Source organism: Poromitra crassiceps (assembly GCF_964638095.1).
Source record: "Poromitra crassiceps genome assembly, chromosome: 6".
NCBI lineage: Eukaryota > Metazoa > Chordata > Actinopteri > Beryciformes > Melamphaidae > Poromitra > Poromitra crassiceps.
This window is the reverse complement of record NC_139627.1, coordinates 38141822-38157867: the sequence shown is the minus strand read 5'-3', so window position 1 is coordinate 38157867 and position 16046 is coordinate 38141822. Positions and strand designations below refer to the sequence as shown.

The 16046-nt window shown below is 42.3% G+C and overlaps 1 protein-coding gene across 1 annotated transcript in view; it reads left to right on the top strand.

Moving 5' to 3' along the window:
• The first annotated feature begins 10098 nt into the window (after window positions 1–10098).
• Window positions 10099–16046, top strand: part of uxs1 (UDP-glucuronate decarboxylase 1) — a 77840-nt gene continuing 71892 nt past the window's right edge. The window contains exon 1 of the mRNA XM_083639551.1: window positions 10099–10880. Within this exon, the coding sequence (XP_083495677.1) occupies window positions 10790–10880 (91 nt within the window). The 5' untranslated portion in view covers window positions 10099–10789. The remainder of the gene's footprint in view (window positions 10881–16046) is intronic.

Genomic DNA, 16046 nt, shown 5'->3' with positions numbered 1-16046 from the left:
GCGAACTCTGGCGCCGCCCGGAGGGCGGCAAAAAATTTGGGGGGTTGGAAGCCAGATTTAGAGGAATATCTAATTTTAAATTAACAGACTGAGCAGGTGTAACCATAAGGCTATTTTCCAAACTGCTCAGCCTCCTGGAAAGATCCATAATCACCAGACTAAGTACATTGCCACTGCCCAGGCTCAATGGACTTGACAAAAAAGGGAGACCACATGTTTCAAAGCAATGTAACACAATGTTTATTTTGGCTGGTATTGCCTTTTCAGAAGGTAGAAATCTTTCCTCTAGAGCAGGGGTTCCCAACCTTTTTTGTGCCAAGGACTGGTAGATACATGGGAAAAAAAAGTCGCGGACCGGTTGTCAATTCTAATGGTTTTAGTTATATATATTTACTCACCAGGTGGCGACAAAGGGTAAATAACAGCCTTTTGTGTTGTACTGTATGTAGCCTATACAGTATTTATGTTTTTGTTTTAACTACAAACATACATAAACGTAAACTTGAAACTATGTTTCAACTACCATACACAGCCTATAATAATATAGCCTATGTTTATTAACAAAAAAAAAAAAAAAAAAAAAAAAAATTTTTTTTTTTTTTTACCTCTCAAAAATCTGAGGGGGCAATTGCCCCCTCAGTTACAATGGGCATGACGCTTCTGACTTTAAGTACGGTAATCGTGGTCCTGCTTTTGCTATTGTTACACCGAGTTTAAAACAGAGGCGCCTCTCTAGCGTACCCACACTTTATGACGGCCCGCTAGCCTGACGGTGGTGTTGGGCCGCACTATTGAGCTTTTTTCCTCCTATTACTCTATGTACATATATTCACACATATATATCTCCTTCACATATGCAGATTTCGCGTTCAGGCATTAATACCACTTTGGAACTCATTCAAATTAGCAATACAATGCATATGTGAGTGGTCCTGCTTTATCTGCTACTTATAATATATTATCTGTACTTTTCTATTTATATTTTTGTATACTGTCATTCTGGGCAGCTCTAGTGGATGCCCAGGCCCATTTTGTGGGAGATGTGTTTTTCTCTGTGGCCACAGACTTCTGTCCACATAAAAGTTGGGAGTATAGCCAATATACCATAACTGTGCTAAATTCACTTTTGATCATTTTGTTTTCACAATGTATAACTGTATTTGTATGTAACTTTCTTCATCCAAGCTTTTCCTGTCACATGACCGAGTTGACCCACTTGACTGCGTCATGTGACTGTTCCATGCATGTATTTAAAGATGGCGTCGTCCTATGTCACACTGTCTGAGGAAGGGCAGGGTGCCCGAAACGTTAACCATCGGTGTTAAATAAAAACATTCAACTGGAGGCTTGCAGTGTGCGAGCTTTACTCTCTTCCCTACTATTCCTGCCTCGAGCTCTGCACCTGCCCTATACAGGTTTGGATTGTGCGTGTCTCGCCTTTTTTCATCAACCAATCAATCTGAAACTTGGGCATTGAGCATTAGATATCTGCATTCTTACTCTGACAGTGGTGTGATCTTTAGATGTTGTCCTTCTCTAGGGAGACACTTTGTCTGTGAGATGAGATGTTTGGCCTTCCATATAAGCTTTGTTAACATCATTCAATTTCAGAGAACTGCACCAGCCTTGCTGTGCGCTTCACTCCCTGCTGCATGATGTATCATTAAAGAGATGTTTAATGTGGTAAAACTTTTCTTCTTGCAGAGAACATATTAAAGCACCAACAATTGTTGAAGTTGAAGTCAGCAACAAAGACTTAGATGAAAGTAACAATAGACGTTATGCCAGAATGCTTTTTTTTAAGGGTAATTTGATTTGACCAACTGTAAAAGCTGATATGCAAAATGTTTTATTTGCAAATGTTGATTGCAAATGTTGAGATGATTAAAGAGGAAAAAAGTTTTTTGTGACTGCGTCCATTTTTTTTGTATAAGGATGCAATCTTTTCAATGTTTGATTTTTAAGTAATCCCAAAGTAATCGATTAGATTACAAATTTATTTATTTTAAGTAGGACTTAAAATAGTCAAAACTACCCATAAAGGAGCCAGCTGCATGTGGCTCTAGAGCCTCGGGTTGAGTATCACTGCTAGGCTGCTATATGAACTGAACTGACTTGGACTTCACTACAAATCTTTTAGTTTTTGAAATTTTCAGTACACTCCTTTGGTGAATTAAATCACAACAATTTCACGCACTGCATTAACCCATATGCATATATAAGACTGTCAAATCCTATTTACAGCCCTGCTGCAGAAAGTGGCTTTTGTTTGTTTTTCCAGGTCTTTTTCCAGTATGTCTCATTATAGCTATTATTCCAAAGTTGTATAGATTCTATAAAAATGGAGCAAACTGAAAAAGGAGTGCAAGATGTAGAAATTAAAACAGCTGCAATTAGTAAAAGAGAGTGACAGAATGGGGATGAAGGCGAGAATGATGCCATCTGCGGTCTTGATGATAAGAATGCTGGTGTTGTGTATCCTATGGTGTCTTTAATAATAATAATAATAATAGATGGGACTTATATAGCGCTTTTCCATAGCTCAAAGACACTTTACAGTAGGCTACACAAAACTAAACACTGGGGGGGGCGGGGGAAAACGTTAGTGAACATATAACGACAGAGATTACACTAAACACTGAGTACTATGTGTGGGGGGGGGGCGATAGTGGTGGGACAAGACAGTAGACAGAGACAGCACACAAGCAAGGATGGGGGGAAGGAGCAGAGGGACTAAGAGAAGGCGGTGGAAAAGAGATGGGTTTTGAGGCGGGAGTGGAAGACTGTGAGGGACTCTGATGTTCTGATTTCTTGGGGAAGGGCGTTCCAGAGTCTGGGAGCTGCCCGAGAGAAAGCTTTAGATTTCTGTAAAAGAGGAAAGGCTCAGGGCAATGACGAAGAAGGACATGAGTATGACTATTATATAATGAAGAGAACGGTGATGGTGGCCATGATCATGATGATGGATAAGTATTTACCAAAGGCAAAAAGCATCAAATTTGGAATGCTGGGCGCAGGGAGATTCAATCAGTAGAATGGCCTTAACAACAATCTGATTTAATCAAAGGTTTAACTTAAACATTAAAAAAACAATACTATGGCTTTTGACATCAATGAAGGACTGATTGTGGACTGATGCATGCGTTTGTCCGAACTTTTCTGTTCAGTTTATGTTTGTATTATTACAGCATTAAAATTCTAAACCTGAAATATTATAAAATCATTCTGGATATTATCAAAGGGGTCATTTACATATTTGTAAATTCATGATTGCTGTGGAGCCTAGATGGTGGGACATACAGTATATAGGCCTACTAGCGGTGGGACTACTTCTGGCTATGGCAGAAAGTACTAAATGTACAGCCTGAACTGCTCTGAATTTGTTTGATATCCACAATAAGATGCAATCACTGATCCAGATTGATTTCCCAGTATGGGAAGAAATATAATAATAATAATAATAATTATTATATTCCTTTCCAGACAAGCAGCTCAACTTCTCACCCAGTCACCATCCTGTCGCGTCTGGACTACTGCAATGTTCTACTGGCCGGTCTCCCTGTTTCTGACATTCAACCACTCCAATTTATTCAAAATGCTGCAGCCCGCCTTGTTTTCAACCTACCAAAATTCTCCCACATCACCCCCCTCTTTCATGAACTTCACTGGCTTCCCATCATTGCAAGGATCAAATTCAAAACACTTGTTCTGGCCTACTCAGCAGTTCACCTCACAGCCCCCCCATACCTACAACCCATGGTCAGTTTCCAGATCCCTCACCGCGCACTCCGACCCTCCACTAGCTCAGGACGCCTTGCCCCTCCCCCCCTACGTGTTTTAACAGCTCCCGATCACAACTTTTTCCCCATCTTGCACCAAAATGGTGGAACGAGCTCCCCTCTTCAATAAGAACGGCCGAATCACTACCCATTTTCAAAAAACAGTTAAAAACCCATCTTTTCAGACTACATGTTGCCCCCTTGTAAACCCTCTCTAGCTCCTATGCACTCTCATCCTCATGCATTTTTATCTCTTCTCTCTTCTCTCTTACTATCCTCCAATTCTTCTTATTACCTCTATTGTTTGTAAATATGTTTTAATTTAAATTGCAGTTTATATATTTGTTCGCTTAAAACTTTTATTTATTTTTCTTATTGCTGTACTGTGTTATAACCTGGTTGTATGTCGCTTTGGATAAAGGCGTCTGCTAAATATCAATAAAGTAAAGTAAAGTAAACGTAATAAATTCAATTTATATAGCAAACTTTAAAATCCAAGGACTTCACAAGGTGCTTTACAGATGCATGATAAAAACAATCAAGCAATCAAACAGGGAAAAATAAAAAAATATAAAGAAACAGCTACTAAAAGATAAAAGGATAAAAACATAAAAACATAACACGTGTAAAGAGAGAGGGAGGACCCTAGGGGAAAGCTAAAATAAATAAGTGGGTTTTGAGTTTTGATTTAAAAACGTCAAAAGAGTCTGTAGCCCTGAGTGGTCCTGGGAGCTGATTCCACAGCCGGGGGCCCAGTGAGGAGAAGGCACGGTCACCCATGCTTGCGAGTTTGGTCCTAGGGACAGAAAGGAGGTTGGAACTGCATGATCGGAGTGTCCGGAGTGAGGATTGAGGGGTGACTAGATCTTGGAGGTAGGTTGGAGCAGTATGATGAATGGCGTTTTTTGTGTGCTTTGTTTTGTTTTCCCCTGCAGTCGCGCTCAGTACACTTTAGGACACAACGAACACACAGATGGGTAGCCAGCTGGTTTTGTCTGTTTGATGTTGTTCACTGTCAACATCAAAGAGAGGAAATCTCTGATATGCCAGATGAAGGTTGTGTGACCGAAACGTTGCAGCAATTATATTAAAAGCCTTGAAGTGGTAGTCAGTGTGCGGGAGTCCTCCTTTGTTCACTGTCAACATGAAAGCCAGATTATTGCCATTTCTGGCAGCAGCGGAGGTTGAGGATCCCTCTGGGAGGAGAAAAGTTAGGATGAGTGAAAAGATGAGCAGCGCGCTTTTCCTCCAAATGTTCAACTTTTTTCAGCTTAAAAACACCCAGAATGCTCGCCAAGAAAACTAGACGCCACCAACGTTTAAACCATTGACCTATATATAATGGACCAACATAGCTCATTGACTTTGACACAGCAAAATGAAGCTCACTTCTGGATATTGTTTGATTTCGTTTGATTGGTTGAATGAATGAATGCTACACGGAAGTACGAGGGGAGGGGGCGGCTGCCCCTAGCGGCTGCCGGGGGAGTTTCCGAATTTGCTCTGTCTCCCTTATCGCCGTAATGCATTATGGGTAGTCAGCTACTTTGGCTAATGTAGCCGCTAACGCTACTTACTTTACATTGCAGTAAAACGGCACTGAATGACCAAATTGATTTAACTTTTAACCATTTCGAGTAACACTGTTTCCATACGGACCCCCAGCGTTGGTTAGTTGTTTATAACGTGACTCTATTTAAAACCTTATAACATACTCCGGTTTCTGTGCTGAATCCAATGGTCTGAATGTCTGAATACAGAGAAGGCTTAAGGCTTTATCTAACGGTATAAATAACATTAAATGGTCCGCCATGTTATGGACGTTAGATGTATGGTATCTATATAGTTACGTGTGTCTACTAACATTATTAAAATATCATAAAGTAATGCTATTTTCTGATAATTTGCTCAACTATTACTTGCTACCCAGTGTTGCCAGATGGCAAATGTCGAATTATCGTACCAGAGGGTCAAAATTATCGTTTTTGGAGTGAAATTATCGTACGCCCCCTCCCCAGCGCGGCGCGCCTTCGGCGCGCCAAAGTCGGGGGTACTGCGGCTGATCACAGGCTACTTTTTGGACTTGGCAAGATCTTTCAACACTGTGATCAGCCTGCGTTGCAACAACAACAAAACACCCTGCACGTATTGGCTGCAAATATGTTGTTTGAAGAGATGATTGTATAAACAGATAGAGTGATAGACGTAGGATTCGCTTAAGTGCAGTGTTGGGAACGTTACTTTAAAAAAGTAATTAGTTATAGTTACTCACTACTTGTTCCAAAAAGTAACTGAGTTAGTAACTGAATTACTCTATAATAAAAGTAACTAGTTACCAGGGAAAGTAACTATTTGCGTTATCTCCACCTTGAAAATGCCAAATTTTCATGGATTGCTGCAAACCTGAGGGTACCCTCACGGGCCCCTCGGGCCGACCAAAACGGGCCGAGGCCGGGCTTGTTTTTTATTTATTTTTAATTAATAGGTCTGGGGTCGGGCCGTTTCAATAATTCAATTAAATAATGTTGTATTAGCGTACTCGCTTGATTTTACACAGCGGAGCACAGTCAGACAAAGAGGAGGAGTGCACAGACACTCCCATAGCCACACACAGACCCTGTCCGTCCATGTACAGCGAGCGGACAGCTCCCGAACACAGAGAGAGAGAGAGAGAGTCAGAGAGACAGACAGAGAGAGGCTGCGCAGGACGGCCACGCGGCAACGCAGCACGCGGAACAGAGAGGGAGAGAGATGTGTCATTATATCGTAATATTGGCTTCGGGCCTCGCAACGGGCTGGATCGGGCACGGGTCTGCATGTCACGGGCCGGGGAGGGCTCGGGCCGAAATTTCAGCCCCGCGCAGCTCTCTACTCCGGACTCGCCATTTCTGCTGCTTCCTCGAATCTGTTTGGTGTGTCTGTGTGTGTGTGTGTGTGTGTCGCCCGTGTCCTGACTCCTGGCTCGTGTGTAACACTGGCTCCGATTGGCTACCATGAAACACATGACTCTGCCTTAGCCAATCATAATCGTTTATCTCGTTATAACCCACCCGGTCTCCTCACTTGACAACACTAGTGTAGGCTACGGGTAGTTTACTCAATCATTTCATAGTAACGCACCACATTTAGCGTTCAGTAACGATAACGGCGTTGTAACGACGGAAACAGTAATTAGTTAGATTACCCCGTTACTGAAAAAATAACGGCGTTACCTAACGCCGTTCTTTTAAACGGCGTTATTCCAAACACTGCTTAAGTGTCACAAAATGATGAAATTATCGTACATTTGGGGGATTTTGGGATTATTGATCGTACATCGTACAGAGGTCGAAATTATCGTACAAATACGATAATTATCGTACGTCTGGCAACGCTGTTGCTACCTGATGCCTTGCGGCACATTGCTGCCTCTACCGGTCGGAATTATTACTGTTCTTATTATCCGATGTTTGTCGTCAATTTTCCTCGAAATGGGGCTATCATTTGGAAAACGGAGCGCGTTAGAGCATGAAAAAGACTTGAAATTGTTTTTTCAGACCATACACTAATTTGGAAAGTGTTTATTTAATACATAGACCGAGAGAGAAGTTGGCTCGTTTCCCATATAGTTGAATGGATGTTCCCGGGAGTGCTACACAAGCTGCGACCCCCACTGGCCATTTGAAAGAATGCAATTTCCGCATAGGCGTCAAAAATAGGCAGGCTGAAATGCCCACTGGTTTAAACGCCAGGTGCGTTCCTTGAAAGAGGGGCGCATTTAGCGCGTCCTTACATGGAGAATGAATTGCAGAAAGACATTGGCAGCTCAAATGAGCGCATTGTGTGTGAACGCCGCCTAAGCGTTACATTATTGTGGCAATATTTTCACAAGTTTGGTAGGTCTGCATTAGCCTGGTAAACCAGCCGGTCACGTGAACTCACATTTCATTTTGTTCTGCGGGACCATCTGGCCTCAAGCCCTGGGAGGGCTTTAAGCAGAAACTGCAAAGTGGAAGAGCCAATCAGTGACTGCGCTCAGTGCCCAGTGATTGAGAGCGCAAGTTGGCCAATCAGGAACGCCACTAGCACTGCACTAACAAAACAATAATGGCCGCCTCCTTGCCTGATCGTCTCGAGGAGTAATGTCAATGTTCGTCTAGTTTAAACAGCCACAAAGTGCAGTTATTGCAGAAATAGACTCAATAACAACAATTAAACAAGTACAGGAGTATCGCCACAACCGTGGAGTTTCTCGGCGGAAATATGTTTTTGCCGTTCTTCTGAGTGGATTTGGGTTTGGCTGAAGGAGTTGTCTGTCAAGGCAAGTACACCCGCCCAACCTCCACCCACTGCGAAACACTGGGTGAAGGCTTAAGGCAAGGCGGGAATGAAGAACGAAATGAAATGTGAGTTCACGTGAGCGGCTGGTTTACCAGGCTAGGTCTGCATGTGCCCTTTTTTAACATTGAGCACCTGCCCCTCTAAAGGTCTCTGCACGGCCCTGTTAACTTTCCACGCCCACTCGCCAAAAGGGGGTGTGGGTGTCTGTCTGTCTGTCTATGTATCTATCTGAACTAGCTAACAATTCATGTTATCAGATTGCATTTTTAAGCGGTGCAACCGCATCAAGAAGTGACTGTGTGTAGTCACCTGAAAAGTCACCTGGGCAAATCCTCGTGCTCCTACACAGGAAGGAGCACGAGAAGGAGCACGAGATGTAGTCTTGTGAGATCTGGCCGAGTGACGCCACCCAACTGGAAGTGATGTCACGCAATTGCAACTGTGATGCCATCAGGCAGTCGTGATGTCATCAGTGATGTCACTCGAGCAAATGTTGAATGCATTTGCAATTTCCCCAACTGTGATGCCACTCGAGCAGCTGTGATCTTCACAATTTGTGTGTGTGTTGGATGCTTTTGCAATTCCTCAACTGTGATGTTGGGTCTGGATCAAGGCAACAAGGAAGAGGGTGTGTGTGTGATGTCAGTCAACTGGAAATGATGTCACGCATTAGCTCGAGTGTGATGTCATCAGGCCGTTGTGATGTCATCAGTGATGTCACTCGAGCAATTGTCTTCTTCTTTAGTTAAAATTGGTTAATGGTGTCTGTATGTCTGCACCGCTTAGTTCAGCAACTCGGTGTGATTTTTTAGATTAAAATAAACAAACAAACAAACAAATAAATAAAGTAACATTAAATGGCAGAAATGTCGAGAAAGTCAGCGTGTGTGAACCATTGACTGTAAATAATAGGTGTGAACCATGGTGTGAACAGGCTGAGCTGGAAAGTCCCCCAAGTTTGTGAGGGTAGGCTATAGACCCTTCTCACGGGGGCCATTTTGTGCCGAAAGGGCAGGTTAAACACAGGTGCAAGCAAAACACTAATGAGGGTTTCCAACTTCCATGATTGGAATTTGGAAACCCTCATTAGTGTTCTGCTTGCACCTGTGTTTGCCCTGCCTTTTCGGCACAAAATGGCCCCCGTGAGAAGGGTCTATAGACCAAATCAGCGGGACGTTTACATTTACTTCCGGGTACCCCTGAGGTCCACACATTATAATGGCGGTGGACGGCACAAACTGACGTGTTGAAGACAAAAACAGACAAAGAAGACAAAAATGGTTCGTCCGTGTTGTGTTGTTGTTTAATATCATTCATAACAACACTTTCACTAACGTTAGTGGAGACCAGACTAGCTAATTTACCTGTTGGACCAGACTAGAGTAGACTTGAAGCTAAATTAAATTGACGTGGCGTCAGTAGCTCTGTCTGTACCAGGCTCTTTCTCGCCGAGAAGAGCCTGGTGACGCGAGGTTACTCTGTCTGTAACGTAAAAAAACAGCGAGTTTGACAGACAAACAAACGTTATTAGCTAGCTAACACTACATAAAACAAACACAGAAGAAAGGCTATACGTCGGACAAGCATGTTTACCAACCGTTTAACCATTTAAATTGAAAGTAGTCGGCCGAAAACAACGAGAGGGTTTGACAGCATTTATTTGACAACACCGCCTTCCCCAAGTGGTACCCGGAAGTAAATTTGTTTACATGGTGACGTCACGGTGATTTGGTCTATAGTGTCCAAGGAAGGCACTATCAGCTACGCCTCGTTACCTCGTTTGAATAAATAATACGAATTGAAACATGACATGACACAATATGTTAACAGTTCACAGTTAACAGTAATGTTAACAGTAAATCACAAAAACAAATTCAAGCTTTTATGAAAAGCCACCATGGTCCCTGTCAATCAAACAAGTCTGTCTGTAGTTTACCGACACGTTGATCGTCGGCGTCGCAGTAGCAGACCGCTTAATCGAGCTAGGAGTAATCGCTCGTGTGTAGTGCCTCGGCCGAACAGAGAGAGAGGAACAAACTCCAACATGTGTGCATTTATCCGTTAAAAATGAGCAACCGCTTGTTCGCGCGATAGTACGTTAATGTACGGCAATTGCGATGGGAACTCGTGTGTTTATTATTTATGTGTGTGTGTTTATTATTATGAAAGGCAGAAAAATACATTGTCAGTTCGGTAACGCTAGGTACCTAGTTAATGTTAGCTAGCCAGATAATTGCTAATGTGGCGCTGATTGCTGTGTCGTTAACGTTTGGCTTTTCAGTCCCGCTTATTCTAAATGGACATTTAGGTTATTGGACTACGTAAGAAACGACCTTGGGTTGCAGCTCTCGTAACTAATCGCTTCGTCGGTGAACAAATGACACTGATGTCGTGAGCTGTTAGCCAGTTGCTAACGTTAGCACCTGATCCTGTTACCTGTGTAGCGCTAGCCACGTATGACTGCTCCTGCTAGTGTTGACGTAGCAGCAGCAGCTAGCTGTCTTGTCTAGCTAACGTTACATGTTTATGTCAATGAAAGGTATCAAGGTATTGGCAGCCAATTTAATAGACTAGCTAGCTACCTTAATAGACCCTGGAGGCGACTGAGGACCGGGGCAGATTACAAAATGTTGTAGTTGGACCTGAACCTGTGGCTCGCTGGTTTCCTGGTTCTATGTTGCATTGAGCGGATGATGAAGCGGGTCATCTGGGTGATATCAGGATTAAACAGAAGAATGATGAAGCTCCTATTTGCCCTCGCTTTGATCGCCTACATTGCCTGTAAGTAGCTACACTTATTTAATTAACGTTATTGATGACGACACATGCAACTCACTCACGCTAACTACTTAACGTTATAGCTTGCTGTCACTGAAATAGACCCTTTTCATTCATTCATTCACAGCAGTCATTGTGTCTCAAGGCAGGGTAAATATTGTAAGGTAAATATTAGCCTGGCATTGCATTGCATTGCATTTGCAAATTAAACATGAGCTAGTTGGCAGATTCGTCAGGTTCCCAGGCAGGTAAACACAGGTGTAAACAATAACATTGATGAGGGCCCTGGCACTGGAACACCTAACCATTAATCTGATTATTAGTGGCCGGGCCAGCGAAGCGGCAGGGCGGCATGGTCTAGTTCAGGGGGCTCGCCTGCCTACCTTGTAGTGACCAAGCCTCCACACAGAAAGAGTTCCTTGCAAGATTTGGAAGGCTGCTTGGCTATATTAGCCACAACATACCTCACTTTTCTAACGTGACACACATCGTTGACTCCCACTGGTGTGCCACCCTGCTCCCCAAGTTTCTGTGGCTTGGGATCGTTCAGTTGAAAATTCAAGTTGACTGCATAAATTAGGGGTAGTTATTAGATTATTGTCCCCTGTCTGTTTAATGGTAGAGGTAATCAAAAACATGACGGTTAGATTACAGGATAGTTTGTGGATGAGGTAAAGCCTTGATGATGTGTGTTATATATAATGATAAAATATGGTGTATTAACACAGTTGGAAGTTCTTATGAATAGCAAAAGGCTATATTTTACTAGAGGTAAAGGGGGAAATATGGTTGTTAAATTCCAAGATGGTTTGTGGGGTTATGATGACATATTCTGCTTCAGATATTTGAATGTTTTTGCAAATCTTTGCAGAGAGAATGAAAAGTCCTACAGCGGCCCGGCAGCCCACACACTGGGGACTGAGTGCGCACATTGACTGATGATGTCATAGACACCGTGACATCACAATTGCTTGAGTGACCATCACTGTGGGACAAAGATCTCAGACAAACAGACAGAACCCACTTACTCCCTTATATTATATACTAGGGATCTCGCACACTACGCACGCTCGATTCCTAGGCTTGCCCGCTATGCGGGCTCGCCCGAGCTGGCCCTGCAGCTCACATTCGCAGCCGGCAGCTCGGCTGCTGTGTGGCCAATGAGACCAGCATCACTGATGATGACAGATTTATGACATCACTGATGCCATCAGTGGGATTTATGACATCACTGATGATGTCAAATTGGGATTTCATCAGTGGGATTCATGACATCACTGATGATGTCACAGTGGGATTTATGACATCACTGATGATGTCACAGTGGGATTTATGACATCACAGTGGGACAGACAGAGAAATAGAGCTCTGAATCTCCGCCAAATGTTTTAATAGTCTTTGCTTGACTATCTGCTGAAGCCCACGGTCATCCATGGTATTTCCATGATATTCAAATTTTTTGGAAAGTATCTGTATATGTACAGTATATATATATATACTGTGTATATATATATATATTTGATGTATTATATGTACAATAGTCAGTCACCCTTTCCATAAGAACCAGAGTAGTTGAGTAGTTGTTCTGAGGTTTGATTCATTCATACACATTGAACAAGGCATCTGTTAATGTGTGGGAAGAGGTTTGAGGCTGGCAGGTGACAGAGGGAGGCTGGAAGTTAACTGTCGTCCTGCGAGACTGAGAGGGTTTTTGCTTGAAGGATGGTGGAGTGAGAGGGGGCAGTGGGGACAAATGGAGCGTTTAGGTTTATTGTCTTAGCAATGGGTCCTAGGTAGGGCTGCACAATTAATCATATTTTCATCGTCATCCTAATATGAACATGCGCAATAAACACATTGCAAAGACTGCCTGAAATGCAATGAATAACAAAAGTGGTTTTATTTACATGCGTCATGCATTCCCACTCAGCATCTGATCATTGTCTTGTCTTGTGTTGTAAATCCAGCGTACACCTTTCCCTTGCAACAGTGCGCTCCGCCCCTCTGCCAAAGTCCAAACACGCTGTGTGTAGTTTCAGCTAGAGTCAGTGGGTATTTCATGTCTTTATTCAGTGGGCATAGGCTATGTTTGGGGGTCTATGTTAGCATTATTAAAGCAGAAAGACATAGGAACTGTATAGCTAATATGCATACTTTAATATTTGTTTATTTATCGCAAGTCGACGTATCGTCATCGCTATATTGAACAATGTTATCGCACATCGCAGATTTTCCTTATATCGTGCAGGCCTAGTCCTAGGGGTCGTCTGCATAGAAAGAGAAGGAAGCTGCAGTCAAGGTCAGTTGCTGTATGACGAGTACGTGTGTAACAGCCATGGGCACAGTTTCACTCTCAACTAGGTACGCTGTCTTCTAAAAGTCGATGATTCGATCATCAGTCGAGAGACCCGTGAGTCGACGGAGATTCCTCAAGTCGAGCAGTCGTGTTTTTTTTCTCTCCCTCCCCTCCAGTCAGTGTGTTGTGCTGTGCTCTTAAAATACTGAACACAACCTCGTCAAAGTTGGCACGTCTTAATTATAGTCAGTTTCTCGCTGGATGTGTCATTATTGATATCTTACCTAGATAAGCTCAAATTATGTTGTTTATATTATCAATCCGACTTGGAAGCACTCTCTGCCGACCGAGCAGCCGCGCGCACGAGCAGTGTGATTCCCACTGTCTCCCATGGCCCAGAGAGAGGATGAGAAGAGGCTGACAACGTCATGTTAACGTTACTTTATTCTCATCAGAAACCACTTTGATTTGCACGTTTAAACAAGTTTGCAGCCTAGGGATAACTCAAACATTTAATTGATCTATTCACGTCAGAGGAAGCCAGGATTAAACAAAACGATATCAGAAGTACACAGTGCATCCGCCCGTGTGTCTCTTCCGGGTATAGTGTCCTCGCTGGGGAGGTACAGACGGAGGTAGGGGAGGAATTTCGAGGTTTGAGTGACAGATTAAGGGCGAATGGCGTTACGAGAATTACTCACAAGCTCATTTGAATGCTTTTCCATTGGTTGCATTTTGTAAAACCCACACAGAGACGTGAAGCGTTATTACGGAACCCACTGCGGTTTTGGGCAGACCACGCCCTGCGCCCGCCTACGCAGCAGTCAAGCGCCGGGATTGGCCAGGCGCCCATGCTCCATGAGCCAATGGGACGAGTATTTATTTTGGCAAGTTGTGGCTGCGCTTCCTTGACAAGTTGCGTGAAGGGTGACCAATGGCATCGATTCATGACACGGCGCTATTGATTGATTGATTTTATTCAATGTTTGGATGAATACATGGGACATAAAATACATGCAGCCATCAACATCAAGGATAAAAACACAATAAAGTCCGAGGACTTGTTTTCATTGTGGTCCTTGGTCTCAGACATACAGTTCAAACAACATAAAAACAGACATTTATACATAAAAATACATACCGTCCTTTATGAAAATTTTTATCTACTTAGAAACTAAAAACAGATTTATCAAAAGCAATATAAAATTAAATAAAAGAACCAATCCTAAAAATAACACGTAATTAAAGAACTTAAAACCATCAGACTGTCTAAAATAAATTAAGGATACATTTTTATGCTATGTCCCCCCCATCTAATTTTTTTTGTTTAGACTTATTTAGGCCTTATTAGTCTTGAGAAGAACTGTAGCTTAGGCATTGGACATGTCATTTAAAAGCAGCGGAAATGTCCTTTACACTTGAATTTGTTTATTCATGTAGGCTACATGTTGTTTTAATGTTTAAAGGGTGAAATAAAAAAAATAGGCTAAGAGCCTAATTTAAAAAAGAAAATTATGTCCTGCCTGTCTCATTCAGACTCCATTATCCCAACGTCGAATTGCCGCAATTGACTGTTAATGTGGTCAAAAATAATCACTGAAGATTTTTTTTTTTTTTTTTTTTAGAATACCGTAGTCAAATATTCGTATTGGACAGTCGAATCTGAGTTGTCTGGCAGCAGAAGCGTCATGCCCATTGTAACTGAGGGGGCAATTGCCCCCTCAGATTTTTGAGAGGTAAAATTTTTTTTTTTTTTTTTTTTTTTTTTTTTAATAAACATAGGCTATAATATTATAGGCTGTGTATGGTAGTTGAAACATAGTTTCAAGTTTACGTTTATGTATGTTTGTAGTTAAAACAAAAACATAAATACTGTATAGGCTACATACAGTACAACACAAAAGGCTGTTATTTACCCTTTGTCGCCACCTGGTGAGTAAATATATATAACTAAAACCATTAGAATTGACAACCGGTCCGCGACTTTTTCTCCCATGTATCTACCAGTCCTTGGCACAAAAAAGGTTGGGAACCCCTGCTCTAGAGGAAAGATTTCTACCTTCTGAAAAGGCAATACCAGCCAAAATAAACATTGTGTTACATTGCTTTGAAACATGTGGTCTCCCTTTTTTGTCAAGTCCATTGAGCCTGGGCAGTGGCAATGTACTTAGTCTGGTGATTATGGATCTTTCCAGGAGGCTGAGCAGTTTGGAAAATAGCCTTATGGTTACACCTGCTCAGTCTGTTAATTTAAAATTAGATATATTCCTCTAAATCTGGCTTCCAACCCCCAAATTTTTTTTTGCCGCCCTCTGGGCGGCGCCAGAGTTCGCCCCCTCAGATTTTGCCTTGCATGACGCCCCTGTCTGGCAGAATCCTGACTCAAGGACAGCACTACAACTAGGCCACGCATTTATCATTCTGCCTCTCCTCTTGGCCCACATTATGCTTTTGTTCAGCCAACTCCTTCCTTGTGACTTAATTCCTCATAGATGACTGTGTGTGTGTGTGTGTACTAGAGGTGTGTACTAGAGGTGTGTACTAGCGGTCGATCCATATGGGTTTTTCAATGGCCGATGCCGATATTTAGAGAGCAGGGTGGCCGATGGCCGATATATAATGCAGATAATTTATTTTTTAATTTAATTTGTTTGCATTCGATAAATTATGATTTAAATACAATAATGAATGAGAGTATTTGGGTAAAAAAACAAGTAGCCCATTGTATTTGTTATAAATGGATATTCATGCACATTGAAAATCTAATATAACAAATACATCTAATGTAATATGGTTATCTTAAGGTGCGTTCACACCGACCTATTAAAGTTTTTCGCTGGCATCGAGTTTACATACAAAGTCAATGCAAACGA